This window comes from Phoenix dactylifera, chromosome 1 (genome assembly GCF_009389715.1).
Source record: "Phoenix dactylifera cultivar Barhee BC4 chromosome 1, palm_55x_up_171113_PBpolish2nd_filt_p, whole genome shotgun sequence".
Taxonomy (NCBI): Eukaryota; Viridiplantae; Streptophyta; class Magnoliopsida; order Arecales; family Arecaceae; genus Phoenix; species Phoenix dactylifera.
The window spans coordinates 10,524,232-10,544,826 of NC_052392.1; the positions used below are offsets into that span (position 1 = coordinate 10,524,232).

Genomic DNA, 20,595 nt, shown 5'->3' on the forward strand with positions numbered 1-20,595 from the left:
AATAAGATAAACGGCTGAGGCCAACCAAAACTGTCCTCCAAGAAAAGCCCATACAAATGGCCATAGAATCTAACGAGGTCGTTGAACTGACCTACCAATCTCCTAGCAGTAGACCATAAAGTATCACTGGAACTTGAGGTGTACCACAGATGAATAAGCCATAGCTCATGCACTATCTATGTAATGCATGGTGAAAGATGCAGAAGTATGCAAACAACATTTTTTATACAATTAAATACTTGAGTGAAGGTTCAGAGGCCAATAAACTTTCAGTCATTTGGAACATCAGGCAACAGAGCCTTGACTCCAGTGTGGCAACCATGGTTTGCATACTGGACCATACCACCCAATACCGGTTGCATACCGTACCATACTAGTAGCAACCCGATACTTGGCATGGGCAGCAGAACGAGTGCCGGTACCACGAACCAACTTGTACCAAAGAATGCCAGAGAAAGGTTTTAGAAGATTCATCTTAAACTAAAAGAATGCCAGAGAAAGACTGAATACTGACGTACTCGAACAAGGTAGCATATATCAACATCTGATGATGTTGCATTGAGGAATCATAGTAATAACCTTTTGCTCAAGAGAGGCCCAAGGATAGAGCATCATACACATTTCCAGAATTAATAAGGATAAGGAAACTACAGCAGGTGTTAAATGCCCATAACAAGTAGTCATTGATGATTATTGAGAATGTGCTAAAAGATAGCAGACTTAAGATTTCTAAGGATTTTTTGTTATTCATTGGTGGAAATTTACATATACTAGACAGATAATGTAATAAAGCAGAGAATGAGTACTCTCAAAGACATGATGAAGTCCTCTCTTAGCTATTTTTTTCACAATTGAAAAAATATTCAAACAAGCTGCTTTGGTTTCCAACCTGACATACCCAAGGTTCAGTCAATTAGACTAGATTCTAGTCAATAGATTGCCAATTCTTCTCTATTGAGCATTTGTATGGATGATGACAATTTGAAAAAGGGAAAAACTAAAGAAAAGAAATATTGCAGGAAAACAAGTCTTGAAAGGAAAATGAGTTAGATGCAAAAACATAAAACTATATGTATGCCTATATGTATACCCTCACAGTTTTTCTAAAAAAGAAAAGCCAATCAAATAGATCTATAAATTTGGAACCTTTTTATTAGGCACATGCAAGTGGCATACTTTTTTGTCAGCAAGTATTTTATGTGAGGGGAGAAAGGGATGGTAGAAACAAATGTCTTCACCTCTGTTGAAATTTTCAGACATCAATTTTCAGTGTCACATTCTCTTAGGTCCCAATTCCAGAGATTAAAATGGAGAAAAAAAATCATTGACGGCAAGCCTATCCCCTATATTACTTATTATATGGGGAAAAAAGGGGCGCTACTTTACTTCTTAGGGCCTTTCAAAAGAATCACGATAAAGCTAATTTAACTTTATGAGCCTTTGATTAGAACTTATGTTGCTAGATGTTCCACTACATAGGTTGTAGTGGGAGACAATGTTAGAAGTATGCCCTAAAAGCCAACGTGGCTGACGCATATTTGTAATCTAGGGCATAAATTTGTAATTTGACTCTTATTAATAAATAAGATTGGGCAATTTGTTTTTCATTCATGTTTTGTATGTGTCCATGAATCGTCCAAGAAATTAATAGATGATGACACATATTCTCAAAGGAGTTGAGAATTTGAGGCATGTATTATTAGGGATTAATTTCTAAATGCTCCTGATCGATGGATCCATCACGAGGGACGGTGATCGATCCGCTGAGATTAGTGCACAGATCACTTAGTCAGATGGACGAGTCTCGAGTCCACGGTGTAGAGATACTGGAGTGATTATGCAAGTACTTGTTAGAGAACAAAGTACTGAGCATGACCAAAGATAGTAGTCACATGGATGTCTATCCACTCGTCAGTGACTATTTATGCTGCAGTTGTATGACTGGTCCTTTGACCTGCGATGCCTCAGCTATTTACTATGAGGTTGCTGTAGTTTGACGAGCATGTGAACTTGGGCCCTAGCCATCCGGGTCCTTATAGTGCGGATTGGCTACAGTAGGTTCATTTTGGAATAGGGTTGCATCTAGATGGGATCTATCGACCTTGATAGATTAGGAGTGATCCTATGTGATTTATGAGACTGAGTTCGATAAATTCCTGACCAGGTATTTTGGAAAGAGTTTTCCATATCTCGAACTGGAAGTCGTATAAATTTGACATATGACGAACGATGAGGTTTGACGAGATATCCATAACCTCCGTCACGTCGGGATCCATGATAGAGGAACTGTATCATACGCTAACTGCACCTAAAGGTTCAGACATTCCATTCTGCTGGGTTGCCACCATATACTGCTAGGTGTCACTAGTGGATTGTGAGACTCGAAGGCATTCACTTGGTGATCAGTGAACTCTGAGAGTAGAACTGAAATCGTTTCAGTCCACTGAAAGGAGTTTCAGTGATATTGAGATGGAGCTCTCAATATGTCTCACTACCAGTCAGAATAGAATCTACGGGATCACACACATAGAGGATTTAATTAGTCAGACTATCATAATTGTGATTTGAAATCACAACAGAAATCAATCATCAATATGATTGGCGATTGAATTAACACACTAAGTGTTAGTAAGTTAATAAAAGAAGAATTAAGTGGAATTGATTGCAATTGGATTGCAATTGGGCTGATTTAATGAGCCAAATCAAATTGGGTTCGACCCAAATTGATTTGGGTTCATGATTGGGTTAATTTGATTAAACCAAAGTTTGTGCGGATTTTAAATACCACATGTCGTCGTAGGATGAATATGACTTAAGTCATGTTCACACTATGCAGACTTTAAAGTCCACATGGCGTCGTAGGATGCATGCTCCCAAATCAATTAATTCTCCTAATGAAATTACGAATCCTAATGTGATTAGAAAATTAATCAATTGATTAAGTGGATACATGTCATGCATCTATGAGTACAAGGATTGGACACTTGGCATTAATCCAAGGGTGGGTTATAGTCTCATACTCCAAATAAGATTAGGAGAGGCCCTAAACTCAATCTATAAAAGGGTAGCAAGGGAGACATTATGAATTAATTCTCTCCTCTTCCTCTCCACGCCTCCTTTTCTTTCTTCCTCCTCCACGGCAGCAAGGGATCTTCATCCTCCTCTTCTTCCACGGTAGCAAGGCAAGGAAGATCCACGTGCAAGGTTCCTCCTTCCTCATCCTCCATCGCGAGCAAGGTTGAAGAAGAAAGGTTCTTCATCAAGGAGGTAAGTTGCAGATTCTTATTCCAACTTATGATAGTCATGAGAGGTCTTTGCAAGGAGCTAGCACTCCGGTAAGACCCATTCTCAGATGATTAGATCCTCGTGTGGATACCTGTAGAGGCCGGACAATTGTGCGGCTCAAACAGGAACCTAGAATAGATCATCAGGCTGCGGTGTTCTACACCTGCAGAATTTTTGAAGATGAGATCTTCAAATCTAATAACTTCTGATTTTGCTTCAGTTTTATAAATCTTAATCAACCCTTCTCAGATCCTAATCTCCCCTTTCTAATGAGTTCAAAAATCTTCTGGATTTGGATCCAGAAAATTTTTTGAATTCTACGATCCGAGGCACGTTCATATGATGAACGACGTCCCGTTCGAATTCCGCTGCGAACGTCGCATCGAACGGGGCGTAACTCAACAGACAGGTCTAGGAGTAGGTGCATATCGGATCCTTCTGTCTCTAAAATTTCTTTTGAACCCATACCCAAATGTCAGAAGGTAGTCTTAATGAACTTCTTTTGAGTCCAATTAGGTACAAAAACTTTAATTTAATGTACCCACATTTGTGCACTGAGTGTAACATTTAACAATTTATGGGTAATTCTTGTAGCTAGAGAACCTAGAAATCCTAAACAAACCTTCCCAATTATGCAAGGTTTAAGAATTTTTCACTTTGTGTATAGCCTATACTGGTATAAGTATCTAGTTTTGCTCGACCTTGATCAAAACAGCTGGTCCAACCTAGGTTTTAACAGACTGCATTTAATGACACCATTTTACTCAGGTATTTGGGAATATGACCAGAAGAGTGGCGCCATGATAGAGAAAATGTCATGAGCCTTAGAAAAGACACACTTGTGCGCACCATCTGAACAAAAAGCCTCAACAGGCCTGGCACACTGTCTGCAAATTAGAAGGATACAGTCCTGAAGATGTGGTAACTAGTTAACCTTTTGAGGCATAATATAGACTTAGATAAAACAGTAAAACCCAATAAATATATAGCCAATAGATACAACTAGAAACTGCAAAGAGGAATACCACAAATGTCATAGCTAAGCCTACTACTTTTCAAATAGACAACATGCAAACAAAATACATAGTTTGAGAAATTGTTGAAGTATTCATCACCCAAAATAGCAAAGTTGATGGAAGCTGATGATGACAGTTCAAAATGGTCTTAAGATGCCAAAACCATAAACAAACAAAATCATGTAATGAAAGGAAGATAAAGATCTAGGAAAGGGTACTATATAGGAGCAAGTAATTGCTTAAATTAATAATGGATTCCAACTTCATGCTGTGTCTGAACCAAAACTAGATGCCCCATTCTGTTTCATACATAGGAAACTGCTAGTGATGTAAATCTGGCAGCTTAAGTTGGCATTGTTGTAGAGGCAGCCCTTACATCCTAAAGACATTGTTTGTTTATGCTGCTAGCTTAATATAGAAATAGTGACAACTCGATCATCCACCAACTTCCCACAAGAATCTTTTACCCTGGTTAAATTTTTTTGTTGCTTAACATGTCCAAAAGCAGATGTCCAACTTTAGCAGTGTCCAACGGATACTAGAGGAAGTTGGTGCGACATCAAATATATACACCATCAAAAAATAATTTACGTTGCAACATTCAAAAGATGACTTCATCGCGAAAACCTTCTAATGCATTCAATTCTTGTAACAGAAAGCATGTTTTAGCTACAGTAGAAAGCGCACTAAAATCAGCTTATTATATATTAGGCCAAATACTGAGCAGCCACTTGAATAAAGCAAGTCATATAATAGAGTAAGAATGTATTTAAAAGCACAATTAACAAGTATATAATTTAGGTAATAGAAGAACCATTCAGGCAGCAGGTGCCTCAATCATTTGAACAGATCCACAAGTTCATTAACCAAAGAACTCAAGCAACCAGATAGACTAAAAGAAACTACTAACCAATGGGCTCCAGAGTGGGTAGTTCTTTCAACAATGAATAGGTATCCAAAGGGTTCGGACTTTGTGCTTCTGGAACCTTTGGCTCAACCTCTGATTCTTGACTTGCAGGCTCAGATGGTTTGATTGTACTCTGCTTATTGTCAGACAAAATGGAAGCAATGAATCTAAAACACCAATGCTAATATTGTGCCAGTACACGAAAAATTAATACAAATTAAACAAATCACAGGAAAAAATAGAATTAAACTATAAATAATCATATGCATTATCCTTCAGAATTATCATACACTGCTTATTATTAAAGTATCAGAGAAGTTGCAAATATTGAATCAATAATGAACATTCAATAAGTTTATATAATTAAAAATGACAAAACAACGGATCGTGGTTTTGCATTGCTCATATTAATCTATCAGATTAGATAGAGAAGAGAGAGAGAGAGAGAGACATTTTTTTTTATATTGTGTAATTGATGAGGTGTGTAGAATGCACCCAAATGAGTGCAATCAGAAAAGATCAAAACCAGGTCCCAACCTGGTTCTCAACTATTCCTGTTGATTCAGCTGGAGAACTTCCATGAACTCTTGCACGTTCAATATCTATAAAAGATAGTGCAGGTATTTTAAGTTCTTATCATGTTCAAATCGAAAGAATCAACAGCAACAACAATAACTTGAAGACAGTCTCTCAGCCAGAAACCACTCAGCTGAAGTTCAGTTTGAGGTCATAGTTGTAGAAAGCAAGAAAAATTGCAGAGGACCACCTACAATACATCAAGCATTTAGGCTTCCCGAGAAATTCCATATATTTGCATATACATAAGACAAAAGGAACTAAAACCAATCCCTCAAGACTTCTCCAAACTACTCTGGCCCAGCCTTGGGGATCTTTATTTGTCAAGATGACAAACTTTTCTAAATCATTTTTCATATTCTTATTCTCTTGTGCTACAAACTAAAAATATATAATTCTCAGGAATGAAAGATTATATGCAGGTTTAAACATACAGGGGATCCAATGGATGACATACATATGAGACATAGCTCAAATGCATTATGCTTTAGCTGTAACTGAATATCATTCCCCCTAGGTTCCCAGTATGACAGAAGTATTATTGCGAACACAAAAGTTATCCTATTACGAGCAAAATATTAATTAATTAAGTGTTTTAAAACAAGTGATATAGCATGTTATTTTGGTTCACTGACTATAGTTTTGCATGACAAACTTTAGTTTGCAAATGTTCAAATGAAACATAAAAATATGAGAGCAACTTTATGAAAGCACATGTGCATATGCATCTTATGAAATCGATGATGGGGAGGAAAACAGATATCTGAATTTTTATATTAGCTGGAAGCCTGGAACTATGAACGTAGCAATTTGGTGATACATTCCTAGTTTTCAGAAATACATTTCATAACTGTTTCTTCCTGAGAAACACATAATCTTGTCCGTAACAGGAGTACATTGGGTCATTGTTAGGTCCTTGACTAAATCTAAACTAAATAACTTGAACAAGCAAAGCATGAATTTTATTAACAGCATTGGAAGAGTATCCTAATCATCTTTATTAATCGAATCTTAAAAACATAGTCAGTGGTGAATAACTACCATATTCTCAAAAAAATTCTATTCGTCTTTATTACAGAACAGATTGTTTAGTGCACAACCTGAATGCCTAGATGGAAGTACCAGAGGCATGGCACATTATGTGTATATGGATTTAATAATCACAACCTTAAGAAACAGATCTTTTCCTAGTTATTCGAGGATGGACTCTCATATGATTCTTTATCTTTCAAACAATCATTCTCTGAAAGTGAAGATTATGAATTAGTAAGTGAAGATTGTGAACAGAAAGTGTCTCATTAATTATCAAGGGATTTTTTTATCGGGTGATTATAGGACCATCCTTACTTTCTTTGTGGTGTAAGCAGACAATCCTTAGTTCAATTCTAAAATGGGTAAGAGGATACAAAATTACATTTCATAACATGAGCCTGGTAACATGGGGATGTTGGGGTCAGAGAGGTAAAACTAGAAAGGGAAGAGAATACAAGCACGAAAGAAGTATGGAGCATGGGAGCATTGACTATTGTTTTGCCATGAGCAACCAAAAGCTAGAAGCAGCATCTCAGAAAAGTGTCTTGAATCAAGGAAAAAAAGGGTCAGAAAGAATGGAAAGCAGGCAGGAAGGAAAGGGAAGCAAATGGAAGCAAGGAGAAGGGATTGGATATATTAATTTTTGATTGATTTGCCTGGAAACTGGTGTCCTGTTATGCAAAATGCCCAATAAACTACATCATAGACCAAGGAAATTATGCAGAAATATCTGAGTTTTGTAAAAATAAAGAGTGAAATATTAGATAATGAGAACCAGAATGAAAGCACTAAGCAAGCAATATCTCGGAAACCTAATCGTAACAAGAAAAAGTGTCTTGATATTAATATTTTAATGCACATACAGACCATCTTTTCTAGAGAAGGACTCAACAACTGTAGAGGTACTTTGGGAAGTTGGCAAGCATATAAGCTACAACTTGTACCTTAGCACATTCTAGATCCAGAGTTTTTTCCAACAGAAAATATCTCTTTCTTATAAACTCCACCATTCTTCTTTGCACTTCTCTGAATTGATACAGTGTAGAGTAGTCCGGATATGATTGGCTTCCCTTTGCAACTTCTGAAGCACCCTGCAACACAGTAACAGCAAGAAACTCAGAACTATTCCCAATGCTAGTTTAGAGTGCCAACTATTTGATATTCAAGGGAATACTGACATTGGCAGGACCAGAATTTGCATCCCCATTGACTTGAACACCTTCAGTAAAGGATCCATTTATAATAGGAAGGTTTAATTCTTGGCGAACAACATCAGCAAGCCCAACATCTTTATCCTCTACTATAGCTTGCCATCTTGCATAGCCATGCCTTTAATGTAAAATACGTAATTAGATACCAAAAAGGAATGAAGTAATTTTTTTGAAGAAAAAAAAAGAAGCAATTAAACATCAAAGCAGCAAGCAAAATGAACTTGAAATTACATGTAGATTGTATCCCAATTGATAATCACAAAACATAAAAATAGGAGATGTAAGAACATAATCAATATCATTTTTGCTATTCACTCATTGAAAACTTGCAGTTTCAATTATTATTTTGAAAAAAAAGTTAGTCACTCATGAAACAAGTATAAATGGCTACCTGGACACTTGTCCAAATCCAAGAATCTTTCTTGGATATAGATATGTACCAGACAATTGGATACTTATAAACTCTTTCAAGTTTCAACCGATACTACTAATGTCAGAAGTGAGCCTTCGTTCTTTTTAGAGATCTGCAAAGGATGTAGGTAGAAAAATAATTTTGCAGAATGTCATTTTCTTGTATATTAGGCTGATTGGGAATTTTTAATAAGAAACATGCATATTAAAATTCCTTACAAAATAACATTTTAATTTGAACTATATATATGATTTGGTTTATTTTTTTCTTATATGTCCCTCTATGTCTTTTTTCCCTCCTCTTGCTATGTCATGCACTTGAATACGTCATGTATGTCTGACTTTGACTCTCGTTTATGTCCATGGAAAGCCAAGCATAAGCAACAACAGGACTCTACCATGACATTTGCACATATCAGTAACTATTGACCATTCTCATAAGTTATGTATTACAAAATGGGGTAAAAAGAAGGGAAGAGAAAGAAGAACGTGGCTGTCAAACCATCCAAATCTCCAGGCCCAATCATGCTTAATAGATAGGAGATATCAAGAGTATATTGTGATTTCCTAGTTCTATGTTTCCATTGTTTAACAAATAGCTCATATTATCTAACAAACTAACACATATGTGGGGTGTCCTTCAGCTTTCAGGAAGGAGTCACCTCAAACAGTGGCAATAATCCAAATAACATAAATCCAAAGTGACAATTCTACATCTCATGTTGTTGTCGTCCAGGGAAAAAATGCGACAGAGGGTGTCATTATTATCCTAAACTGTTAAAACAAGATAGGTGATAAAACTGATGTTTGGATAATCTTGCTCATTCAAAAAGTTTGTATAGGTTGCATCCCACTACAAGTAATGCATAAATCAATACAAGTAAATCTGGCAAACACTATAATCAGCATGCCCAACTTGGAAAATCCTCCAATTACAAAAAAGGAAGGAAAATCCCTCAAGATCGGTAACTAATATTTATGCCAGCACTTGATAAAATATAGGTGTTTCTAGGATATACAGCTTAGAAAGAAAGAAGAAAGATAGGATTTCCGCACCCAATGCAATATTAATTGGTCTAGTAAAATAATGAAGAACACTTTGCTCACTTGAATTTGATTAACAAATTTATGTTATGAGGTCCTAAAGACCAGGTGAATCTCAACAAAATGGTAGAAAAGCTCAGAAGTGCTAAATTACCAATTCACAAACGGTGAAGATACCAATGGGCAGTCAAATGAACAGTAATTTAACAACGTCAACCATTGAGACGATTTTCTAAGGCTATTTGATTAATTCAGATAAAAGAGAAATGCACGAGATTCATTATGTTTACTAGACAAGATCATTATAAGGTATAGACAATGTAAAGACATAAATGGAAGCGACCACATGTATGAACCACTAGATAAGTTTAACATTCATAATAATGTACTGGCATTGTTAAGACATATGGCTAGGGGAAGCTTCATTGTTATATGTAAACTGGCCCAATAGCAGCCCCAGAGACAGCCCAATTGAGGGTACACTAAGTATATGACTTAGGTAGTGGGGAACTACAAAAGAATTGACTTGGATAGTTGTGAGCATGGAATGCCGTACCGGCCCGTACCGGTCCGGCCGTGGACCGGTACCGGAACGGATAAAAACCGGTATTTTCCGGTTCGGAGCTCGTACCGGCCGGTACCGGCCTCGTACCGGTGCGAACCGGCAGGTTCGCACCGGTACGATTTTTTTTTTTTTTAAAACCACAGCGCCGCGCGCTGTGGTTTTTGAAACCACCGCGTACCGGCCGGTACGGGACCGGTACCAGCCGGTACGTACCGGACCAGACCGGTACCGTACCGGTCCGGCCGGCCACCGGTACGCCGACCGGTACCGGTACCGGTACGGCGGACCTTGGTTGTGAGTTGTGACAAATAATTTGAAGACACCTCACAATTTAAGGACTTGGCCTTTTACAGGTAACAATAATTAAATAGGAATAGGACATACATGAAGCCATAAAATAATACATGCGATATGGTTCCTTTGTTTTCTTCACCAGTCAAGCATGTGCTTTATTTAGTACTTACAACATTTTCTTTGTTTCATATTACTTGCCACATTTTCTACATACTCATGGCACGTTTTCTTCATTTACTTACCCAAAGGACTACTTTAGCTATAAAATAAAGACCAAAAGTAAATGAGTCCATACTTTAATATAGATTTCAGTAACAGTAAATCATGCTCTGCTTTCCAAGTCCTCCCAGTCAAGCCAGGGAAGAGCAATAATATATCTTCCGAAAAGAGGCCAGCCCCAGGATTTTCCGACATAAACTTGACCTGTAAATTTAAAGAATACAAGTTGTAATAAATGCCATATATTTTCATCATGAAGCTGCCTAACATAGATAAATGTTGGCTAAGAGCGCCATATGATAACTATTGCAGTAATCCAGTACAAGAAACAAATATATAATAACTGAAATAAGTTTACATATTACAAGTGACTAATCCAAACTAAGATATTAAAAAAAATAGCGTTTAAAAAAAAAAAGTTTTCAAAATGAGATCTTTCATTGCTGCATCCAAAATTTGCTACATAAAGAGATCACAAAAAGACTATCAGGCAAGCTTACATGGAATATTTTCTAGAATTTGTTCTGATTATTTTGAGTTCAGCCAAAGCACTTTGGAACAATATGTCTAGAATAACTTCTAGCTGCATTAATACTGCCAAAGATGTTAGGTGGATAGTCACTTTTTTTTTGCATTTTTAAAAATAAAAGGTCCTTTCAAGTATGTTAACTTTAATTGGTTACCAACAAGCAACAGGCATGCATGGATAAAGAATTTTATGTATAACTCCAAAAAGCCTCAGCATGAACAATGAATATAATATCTCCATTTTGCCGTAATCAGTTCCCACATTGTTACATAAAATTATGTGCTCTAGAATATGCGTAACCCTAACATCTAACTAGTTTCATACTTCAGATCCACTGTCCTCATTTGGAATACTTAAAATAACTAGACTGCAGTAGAAGGCCTTGTGATAATTGTACTCAATCTATATCCTTCCACATCTAATCTCAGACTGGCTCCATGTAGAACCTTCTAATTTCATATCTTGCCCCACAACTCAATAATATTAACAAGGTCATCACTTAATGTATTAGTAAGAAGACCCTCAGTTCCTCACTTTTGTAAAAACTATTCTTGACAACCTTTTGGCAGAAATACAAAGCATAGACATGTAAAGATGATGTTGTCATGGTTTGACAATATGATCTCTGAAGAGTACGTTATGCAGTGTTTTGTAACACTCCGAAATGTCTATCATGTCCTGGCAATTTATTTGCAAGTAGCGAAGTAAAATATCCATCATTTTAATGTTTGCAGGACTGGTAAGAATGGTGCGACACACTGGGAGTATGTATAGATTTTGAACTTCCTGACTTGTCATAAAGCAGCATGTCTAAGAGGAAAGCTTTAGCCAGTGTCAAGATTGTATAAGCACTGCTCCATAATAGCACAATAACAGCTTCAACATGATACACAGCAATGAGTAGTTGCATGCATCAAAGTAAGCAAGTTTGATCAGAATCTAGATTAGAAAAATAGAGGATCCATAGCTTGAATCTAGATTAGAATATGTACCTTTTCTTTCCACTAATATCTTTCCTTGGTGATGATAAATTGGTGCTAGTTAGCATTGTTAATTTGTCAGTAGAGTGCAATCTTCACCTATCTAAGGAGGTCAAAAATGATCCCTAGAGAGGATTAGTGTATGCACAAAAGTCATGTATCTTTAAACATATTCATTCATCTTTATGATGCAATGTAAGACAATCTAGGTTAGAAAACATTATGGGAAATCTTTGCTGGCAGATAAGTTTTTATGTACTTGCTTCCACCATCCCTTTTCAGAACACAATGTTGCATTTTCCATACTTCATTCCATGAATTTCTATATAATATAAACTAGGGAAAGGATATCCTACCATCAAAATCTTAGATACTGTTACACCATAATCTATGAGGCAAGAATTATGCTAAAAACAGAAAGCTGTAGAAAATGTCAGATCTGTATTCATGTAAAGATGGAAAATGTGATGCTCATATCCTCGAACACTGGTGTATTGTTAGCATAACAATATAATGTTAAATGAAGAAAATCATGTGCTTGCAGCATTGCATTCATTTAGTTGGCGCCCACTCAAAGGGTTTATATCAGGATTGACTTCATAAATAAGAAAACTGTGATTTGATAAACATATAGCATTTTACACAATGTACCTTCTCTTCTATATTCTGAATACGTGCAAGCCTAACCATTACATCGTCCACTCGTAATCCTTCTTTTGGAACACCATCTACAGTTATAACACACAAAATCACAAATAGAGAGTGAATGTGTGTGTGTGAGAGAGAGAGGACCAAAGGTGAACATAAGCAGAAGTAGCACAAAAAGACGAAATTTACACTATGATCACCTGAAAAGGTTGGCGAGTCTGTTACACCTTCAAGAAGGTGATTCATGAAAAGTTGTGCGTAGCTGTATAAACAAGGATGGGCACATCACAGTTATTTTACTATCTAAAAAAGAATGAAGCCCTCAATGTTTTGCAAGTGAAATAAAATTCCTAAAGAATATAGAAATAAACAAACTGAAAGACCTGAAACAAGCAAGCTTTCTCCCTGCCAATGAATGTATTGTATATTGAAACTAATATCTAAGAAAAGGATATTAATTGTCCACACAGAATATTTCTAGTTTGCAGAGAGATATTTTTCAACTGGATTGGGCTGAAAGTAAGTAGTTGTTCTATAATAATTTCATAGAAATTTATGACAAAAGTTCAGCTCATCTTACTTGGAATAAATGGCATAGGTTCTTTCCCTCAAGTAGAAGAGATTATAAAGAGGAAAAGAAAAAAGAATTGTAGGGATCATGGTATTGAAGCGAACTATGCCAAGGTTCACTTCATAGAAGAGTTAACGGAACTAATTCATCTTCACAAGGTCACATATATCTGCAATTACTGCTTTGGGAAGACAATTAGTTTCATATTCAAATGCAAAATAACTGCCAATTTCCTGTTTACCAAAATCTCTTTCAACAAATCAGCCACCTCTTTGGGTAGTTCTTGTCTTCTTGGCTTTAAATTATTAGCTTCCAATCTGCAACTCATGTTGACCAAATATAGCATCTCAGTGCAAAATATAATATGCTTTTTTTATTTCCAAACAATCTTTGACTCCTCTAACTGAAGTGTTGCAATAATTGATGCTGATGCATTCATAGTTCGTCTTCAATCAGAAGGACAAATTATCACTCCCCTCATTTATAATTTTAGACATGATTAATTCTTCCATTCTTCTGGCCTCAGCATTTATGAGAGACAGTTCTTGATTTATAATTAGAACACTTGCTACCCAGCAGCTTAGATTGCTCCACTTTGTCCTTAAAATAGCTACTTGAGATTTTTTTCCCAATATCATCACACTTTGATAAAGTTTTTAAAATTCAAAATCTGCATTTTTTTTGTAAAAATTATTGAACTTCGTAAAGCAACCATCATCTAAGAAAAAAAAGAAAAATAATTACTCCTAAAAAGATTCCTGAATATCATTAAGGGCATGCTTGGAAACTTCCTGCCAGAATGGCTGAAGAGGGGGGAGCACCAGAGAAGGGCTGGAGCGGGAAAGCAGGAGAGGGTGAATGCAGGGTTCGCAGTCCCCATGAGGGATTAAAAGAACAAAAGACTTCTTGAGGTCTTTTTCTTCTTCCAGCAGGGACCAGGACCTGCAGCCTCAATGTGCTCTCTTTCCCTCTCATGTTCTCTCCCATCCCCATCTCCGGCACATCCTGCCAGATCCCATTGTACCCAGCAAGAAGTTCTCAAAGAAGCCCTAAAGAACCAACATATAACAAATGCTAAAGGGTTTGGGACTGATGCTCATACATCCGAGCTGACACAATAGGATTGGGGCATAGCTTGGATATTGGAAGAATCAATTACAACGTGCCATAAGGAAAGCAATCAACTCCAGATATGTCCAATAACCAAAGCACGCAATTTCTTTCCTTTGGAACTCATCTGTTACAGGCATACCAAGATCGGTCTGAGCGGAAATCAGACAATGTATTAGCCGCATTAAAAAGTGTACCTTGATTCCTGAAACTTGGATCATTGGCATTCACGTTTGATAATATTGATTTCAAATTCAGTAATTTAAAATGAATAAGAGGTGTGCATCATATTTTGAAACATGATCGAACATATCATTAACCTTATAATTTATTCAGATGGTTTTTGTCTAAACATAACAGCGTGTGAGCTTATAACTTATGCAGATGGTTTGTATACAACATACTCTTGAAGTTCCTGTGGGCTTTTCCCCTTCAGTCGAGGAAGAAACTCCTTCCAGTTATAATCCTGGAAGCCGAACCTGCAAAATAATACAAGAATAAGAGGTACTATAGTAGTAAAGCAAAGGTCATACTGATAATAAGGGCATAAAATCAATTATTGTAATCAAATAACAATAAGAAGACTCAACAGCTAGCTATCGTCATGAACAACATGGTTAATAAAATTGGAGCTGATTAAATATAACAAGATTAGAGAACAGTGAGGCATTTTTTAGATGCTTGCTGATAGATATCAATAATCTGCCTTTAGCATATGCCTAGAATAACCAACATAGCAAGCTAAGAGTGGCAAAACTTATTATTAAAATTACTTTATTTTTTACTTTTGGAAAAGCACAAATGTTGAAAGTGTGATAAAGAGTGTAAAAGCAGAGTGGGAAAGGGGCTGATCAATAGGATCTGGTCAGATTAAGATATTCCACAAACTATGACATCGTACAAATAATTGAACAATTACTAACAAACCTCATCAGTGTTTGCACAAATGCAGCCCTTTGATTTTGATTGAATCCAAGAACTCTGAAAGACCTTCCCTCACCTTCCATCAGAGGAAGTGGTTCCATATACTCTGTGTGATCGTATTACTGTAGTTAATAAGTAACATGCCCTATATGTGAAATCCTAGGAAACATATTATCATGAAATTATAGTTTTTGAATAAAATATCACGTGATTTCTTCTTTGAAAGCTGGCCTCTTCTCCCTGGCATATTTCCAGGTAAATTTGTTTCAACATCTGACAGGTCATCTTCATAACAGTAATCCTCATCTGCAGAACTGACATCTTGCAGACCAGCAAAGTCATCTTCCTCAGCAGCTACCATCTAAATGAAATTTAATAAAATAAATAAGATGTTGAATACATATTAACAAGAAAAAAAAATACGCTAATGCAGGTCGGCATCATCAATTGAAAGGCAATGACTAATGCAAATAATATCTATAAAGAAAAAGCAAAAATAAAAAATAATGATTATCTTCAACAAAATAATAATTATATTACTGATAAATTACAGGATGCATAGGAAAGGGTTCTCTTCATGATTTTTTTAATCCATTCACAGTTCATCTCACATGTGAACTCCAGAACATACTGAAAAGCTGGCATAGGGCACCAACAAGAGACATAATATGAGACTAGAGATTAATAGTTGTCAGGGTAAAGGCATTAATGAGAGACTCTGCAGAGATCTTAAAAGGAATTGGCATGATAATAGGACAAGGACTAGCACTGCATATATCCTTTATGTAAGGAAGAATGGTCGAGGAAAGTACATATGCAATGAACAACTTGGTCCAATGGATCCCACCTTCATAGCATACCTAACCAAAGATAGGAGCCATATGGGGAATAACTTGCTATCACGAGTAACTGTTAAGAAATGAGGCACCATCAAGAATATGGATATATATCAAATGATAATTTCGAAAGATCACACGTGAAACTCAAATTAGAAAAGTTCGCATCCATGTTTATTAACAGAAACTTAGAGACATCCAGGAGGTGATGATCTTTTTCTTTCAAATACCCGTCATGCTCATGGGTGCTGAGATATTACTTTCGGCAAGGACATCTGAAGTTCATGTGATAGTCCTTCAAATTCTCATATCTAAACCATTTTCTATTAACTTCATATTGAGCAGGTACCATTTGGCAATTCACAGATGATAGAATGTGAACCTATAGTTTTTATCCATGAGGATAATAGATTTGTTGAAATTCAAACAAAGTAATAAGAAGTGGAAAATCCAATAATCCAATATTTCTCAGACTGGGCCAACTGCAAAAGGAGATGAATTTGTAAGTATTGCCTTGTGAACTGAAAATGTGTCTTAGACACAATAAATAACTCAAAAGGTCTGAACCAACAAAAGAAAATTTTCAGACTGATGGCAACTTTTGATCCCCAAGAAATAATAACCCCAATAATGAGGAAGAATACAAGAAGAATTGAATTGTAAGCATGAGGTACATATATATCTAGAGAAGCATGCTTAGATAGAAGTAGGTAAATGATTAGGAAGTAGCACATTCAATTAAACTAGAGTTCTGAATTTGACTAGTCACAAAACCCTTCATGAAATGAATGGTCTGAATTTGCGAGTAAGGGCTAAGCAAAAATGCATTCATCAAGTCTGTGTTTGCTTGTTATCAAACCCACCTAACTCACAAATAAGAGCTAGATGGAACAAAAATAGAAGCACAATGAATATAAGAGAAATGAGTTTGGTCAACAAGCTCTATCAATGAAAATATGAATGTGAATGGACACTGAATAACCATGCTATAAATATGGAAGTGCTAAACAGAAGTACCTGAGCTATCGAATGGTAAAAATCTTAGCTACAATATGAGGTTACTAAGAAGAGTGATGGAACAATTATTGAGACAATTGATAAGAATCTTCTAAGAAAAAATACAACTTATTGCATGAAGATCAATCATCAAGGTTATTTTCATATGGAATCGTGTGATGGACAGAGTTAAACAGAGAAGAGAATCTACACTTGGTTCTCTCCTTTACTTCAAAAGAGAAAATAATCGAGTACATTAATTAGTAATTTAGTGGGTTATGAGGCAAAAAAGGTAGATAAAAGAATGCACCGAAATTATTGAAGTATGACAGAAGGTAAGAAATAGTTGTGTAGAGACAAGTGAGCCAGCAATTTGATAGCTACACACCTAGACCAAAAAAACGCATCAAGCCTTTATCCATTTCACACATCAAGGAGCTAATTATGGAGGTGAGGAGGGTAACAGCACCAACAATATCATTCCAAAACCAAATGAAAGGGGATATAGGTCCAACCTATCCATGATTCCCCTCAACTTATTCACAAGTGAATTAAAAAGATCAATGGAATTAGATGCAATAAGGGAAAAGTTTAGCAGAAGCAAGAATATATCTTCACATAATCAACTAGCAGTTTAGCTACCAATGAATCTTAGCTCGGATGGTACTGCATCTTGCCCTCTAAGCAAGAGGTCAGGAGTTCACCCCCAATTAATTAATTTCCCCAGTTCTACTAGTAGTGGCTCAGCCTACCCAGGGGCCCAGGCTCCAGCCTAGATGGGGAGGGGTGGATATAGGGTAGTAGGTGGAGATTAGCTTCTCATGGTCTCACGAAAACAGAAGAAAAAAAAAAGCAGCCGCTTAGCCCAAACTGGTGAAATGAACAGAGGCATGATTTAGGAGTGAGAAATGTATTGGAGAGAAAGGCATTACTTGTTTACGACTTCTCTTTCCCTTTCCCATAGTGGTAAGCTCTTCAATTTGTTGAACTTCATATCTGTCCCTCAGTAACTCATCCCAGTAATTTGCCCTTTCGGAATTGGAGCTAGAAGCTCTGTGAGTCATAGATTGCTTCCTTGCTTCCTCTTCTTTCGCTGCAGCAGCTTCAACTTCATCTATATACTCGAAATTTGCAACCTAACATATCATGTGTTCAGGTTAATTATCACTCAAGTGATCGAGTGATGCACAAAGCATGCATGCAGCAGATGACAGTATCATAAATTGGTCATTCAATTAACAAAAAATACACTTGAAAGGATTTATAAATAAGAGCGATGCCTACAAAACTTGAGAAATCCTCATTGTTAAGATCCACCTTGTGACAGTGACAATTCTAACCATAGGGGAGCCCTCCACCAGGGATGTTGACCTTCATTCCTAATGAGGATCATTTACCCACAAGCGTGGTTCTTAACACAGTTTCTCACATTATTATGCACCCTCATAACATTTGTCCTCAAAAAAACCTTTGAATTATGGCAATATAAACACCCCTCACTCTCAACAGCGAGGAATATTTGGATGCAACTTTAGGGGCTTTTTGGTTGTACCTTAGTTTCAGTAAAAATAGAAAATGAATGCCAATTTCCACAATAAACAGAGCAGGACTTGTTTTTCGTGAAACACTGCAACTCATTTTTCAAGTTTAGCGATATGTCAAAACAAGTCTTAGGAACGCAAAAAAAAAACACATTTTTGCACATAAGATTCATGTTACTACATTTTAATAAAATAAGAAAATTACAGGGCCCATTAGTGTCTATAAATTCAAAATTTAGTGGAACCTCTTTTATCCAAGTTAAAGAAAAGGAAAACAACACTACAGATGTCGGTTTTAAGTCAAGTTTTGGGTGAGTTGGAATGTTATAACATATGAAGGCAGAAGTTACAGAGAATTTTCTTCACTAATATAGAAAAAATATATGTATGTACAGTTTCATGATCCTGTTTCAGGCCCCTTGCAAATATATAGAGAAAATATACTATATATGTTTTTTTCTAATTGAACTTTATAAAATCCAGAATCATAAATTCAAAAGACTGATTTGACCAAAAGCTAGAAACTTCAGAATCTGATTATCTGAATTTCACTTGTATTCAGCTTTGCTTAATAAATACATAGATCTCCTGATATGACCCTGCTATGACCAGTTAAGTCAAATTGAGAGCCAATCTAAGCCCACGGTTGAAATGGTCGTCCAACATCTGTATTAATTGGAAGGATGCTTTGATCACTTAGCTACTGCATTAAAGAAAAGGTATCAATAATCATTATACATATTTACTGGCTAGGATCTTTCTACTTTATTAGAAAAAAGCACAAGGATGCAACGATCTTTCACCACAATGTGCAAAACTCCAATATAAATTACATACTATACCCTAAGCTTTATAAAACCGAAATAGAATTTAAGAGTTCACAACACAACCAAAAGACACTTTGCATTCAGCCACATGGAAGACAGAACAAATATGGTATCATTCATTCTCATCTAGACATTTTTCAGCAAAATGTTTACTGACTTTTTGAATGCATATAATCAAAATAGCAGTATTTGTCTTGCAGGAGAAAGATGGATAAACGAGTGGTGGTTATTTGGTAGGATATCTATGACAGCTAGAAATAAATAATGTATAGTAATATACCCAATTTAATCCCAAACATTTATAACAGGGGCTAAGTCAATGTCACCCAAGACTAGACCTACTGTGAGCTCCTTTTGGGTTAGCCGAATTTGGGTAGAACATCAACGAAGTTGAAATCCTAATTTCTTTCTGTTTTCTATGCTCTAAGAAAATTAATGTGGTTTGCGCATTGGACAAATTAATATTCGATCTTTAGAAAGTACAGAGATTAGATGCACGTAAAACAAGTAAAACTAACTAGAAAAACTGTAAAATGCAGAAATGAGAATTGTACCTTAAAAGCTTTCAAAAGGTCATCCTCCTCTTCATCAATTGAAGATTCTTCACCACCAATTTGGTCACGATTAAGTAATCTACCAAAAAATAAAGCAATAACTAAGGACTCTGAATAAATTTGTTATTTTAAAATAAAAACATAAAAGATAGTCCAAAATGGACCTATCAATTGCGGCATCATCATAGTGAATTTGGCGAGTTTTTCCAGTTTCATCGCTTTCATCAGCAAATAACTCCTTTGACCCATACCTTATGATGTCATCTAACTCCTCCTAAAAACAGGCAATTAATTTTTTATCAGCATAGCAATTATTAATTAAAAGCACAAAGCTTCACATAAATTGATGCCAAAAAAAAAAAGGTTTGTGCATGACTGAGCATAGATTTTGTAATTTTGTACCCACTTGTAATGTTGTTTATTCTTACCTCCCATAAAAATAGCCATCCTAGCTGCATGTATAGAACCGTACAAAAATGTTCTTGTACACATAGACATTGAAAATAAATAACTTAGTAA

At 36.1% G+C, this 20,595-nt stretch overlaps 1 protein-coding gene across 1 annotated transcript in view; it reads right to left on the bottom strand.

Annotated features, from left to right (window-relative positions):
* The window catches only part of LOC103714226 (CHD3-type chromatin-remodeling factor PICKLE-like), a 33,221-nt gene that overhangs the window by 1,018 nt on the left and 11,608 nt on the right, over positions 1 to 20,595 (bottom strand). The window contains exons 18-29 of the mRNA XM_008801406.4: positions 20,241 to 20,350; positions 20,077 to 20,155; positions 18,087 to 18,290; positions 15,530 to 15,683; positions 15,326 to 15,428; positions 14,803 to 14,877; positions 12,918 to 12,979; positions 12,721 to 12,797; positions 10,637 to 10,764; positions 7,995 to 8,145; positions 7,761 to 7,907; positions 5,212 to 5,341 (exon numbers count right to left, since the gene is read on the bottom strand). Coding sequence (XP_008799628.2) covers positions 5,212 to 5,341; positions 7,761 to 7,907; positions 7,995 to 8,145; positions 10,637 to 10,764; positions 12,721 to 12,797; positions 12,918 to 12,979; positions 14,803 to 14,877; positions 15,326 to 15,428; positions 15,530 to 15,683; positions 18,087 to 18,290; positions 20,077 to 20,155; positions 20,241 to 20,350 — 1,420 coding nt within the window. The remainder of the gene's footprint in view (positions 1 to 5,211; positions 5,342 to 7,760; positions 7,908 to 7,994; positions 8,146 to 10,636; positions 10,765 to 12,720; positions 12,798 to 12,917; positions 12,980 to 14,802; positions 14,878 to 15,325; positions 15,429 to 15,529; positions 15,684 to 18,086; positions 18,291 to 20,076; positions 20,156 to 20,240; positions 20,351 to 20,595) is intronic.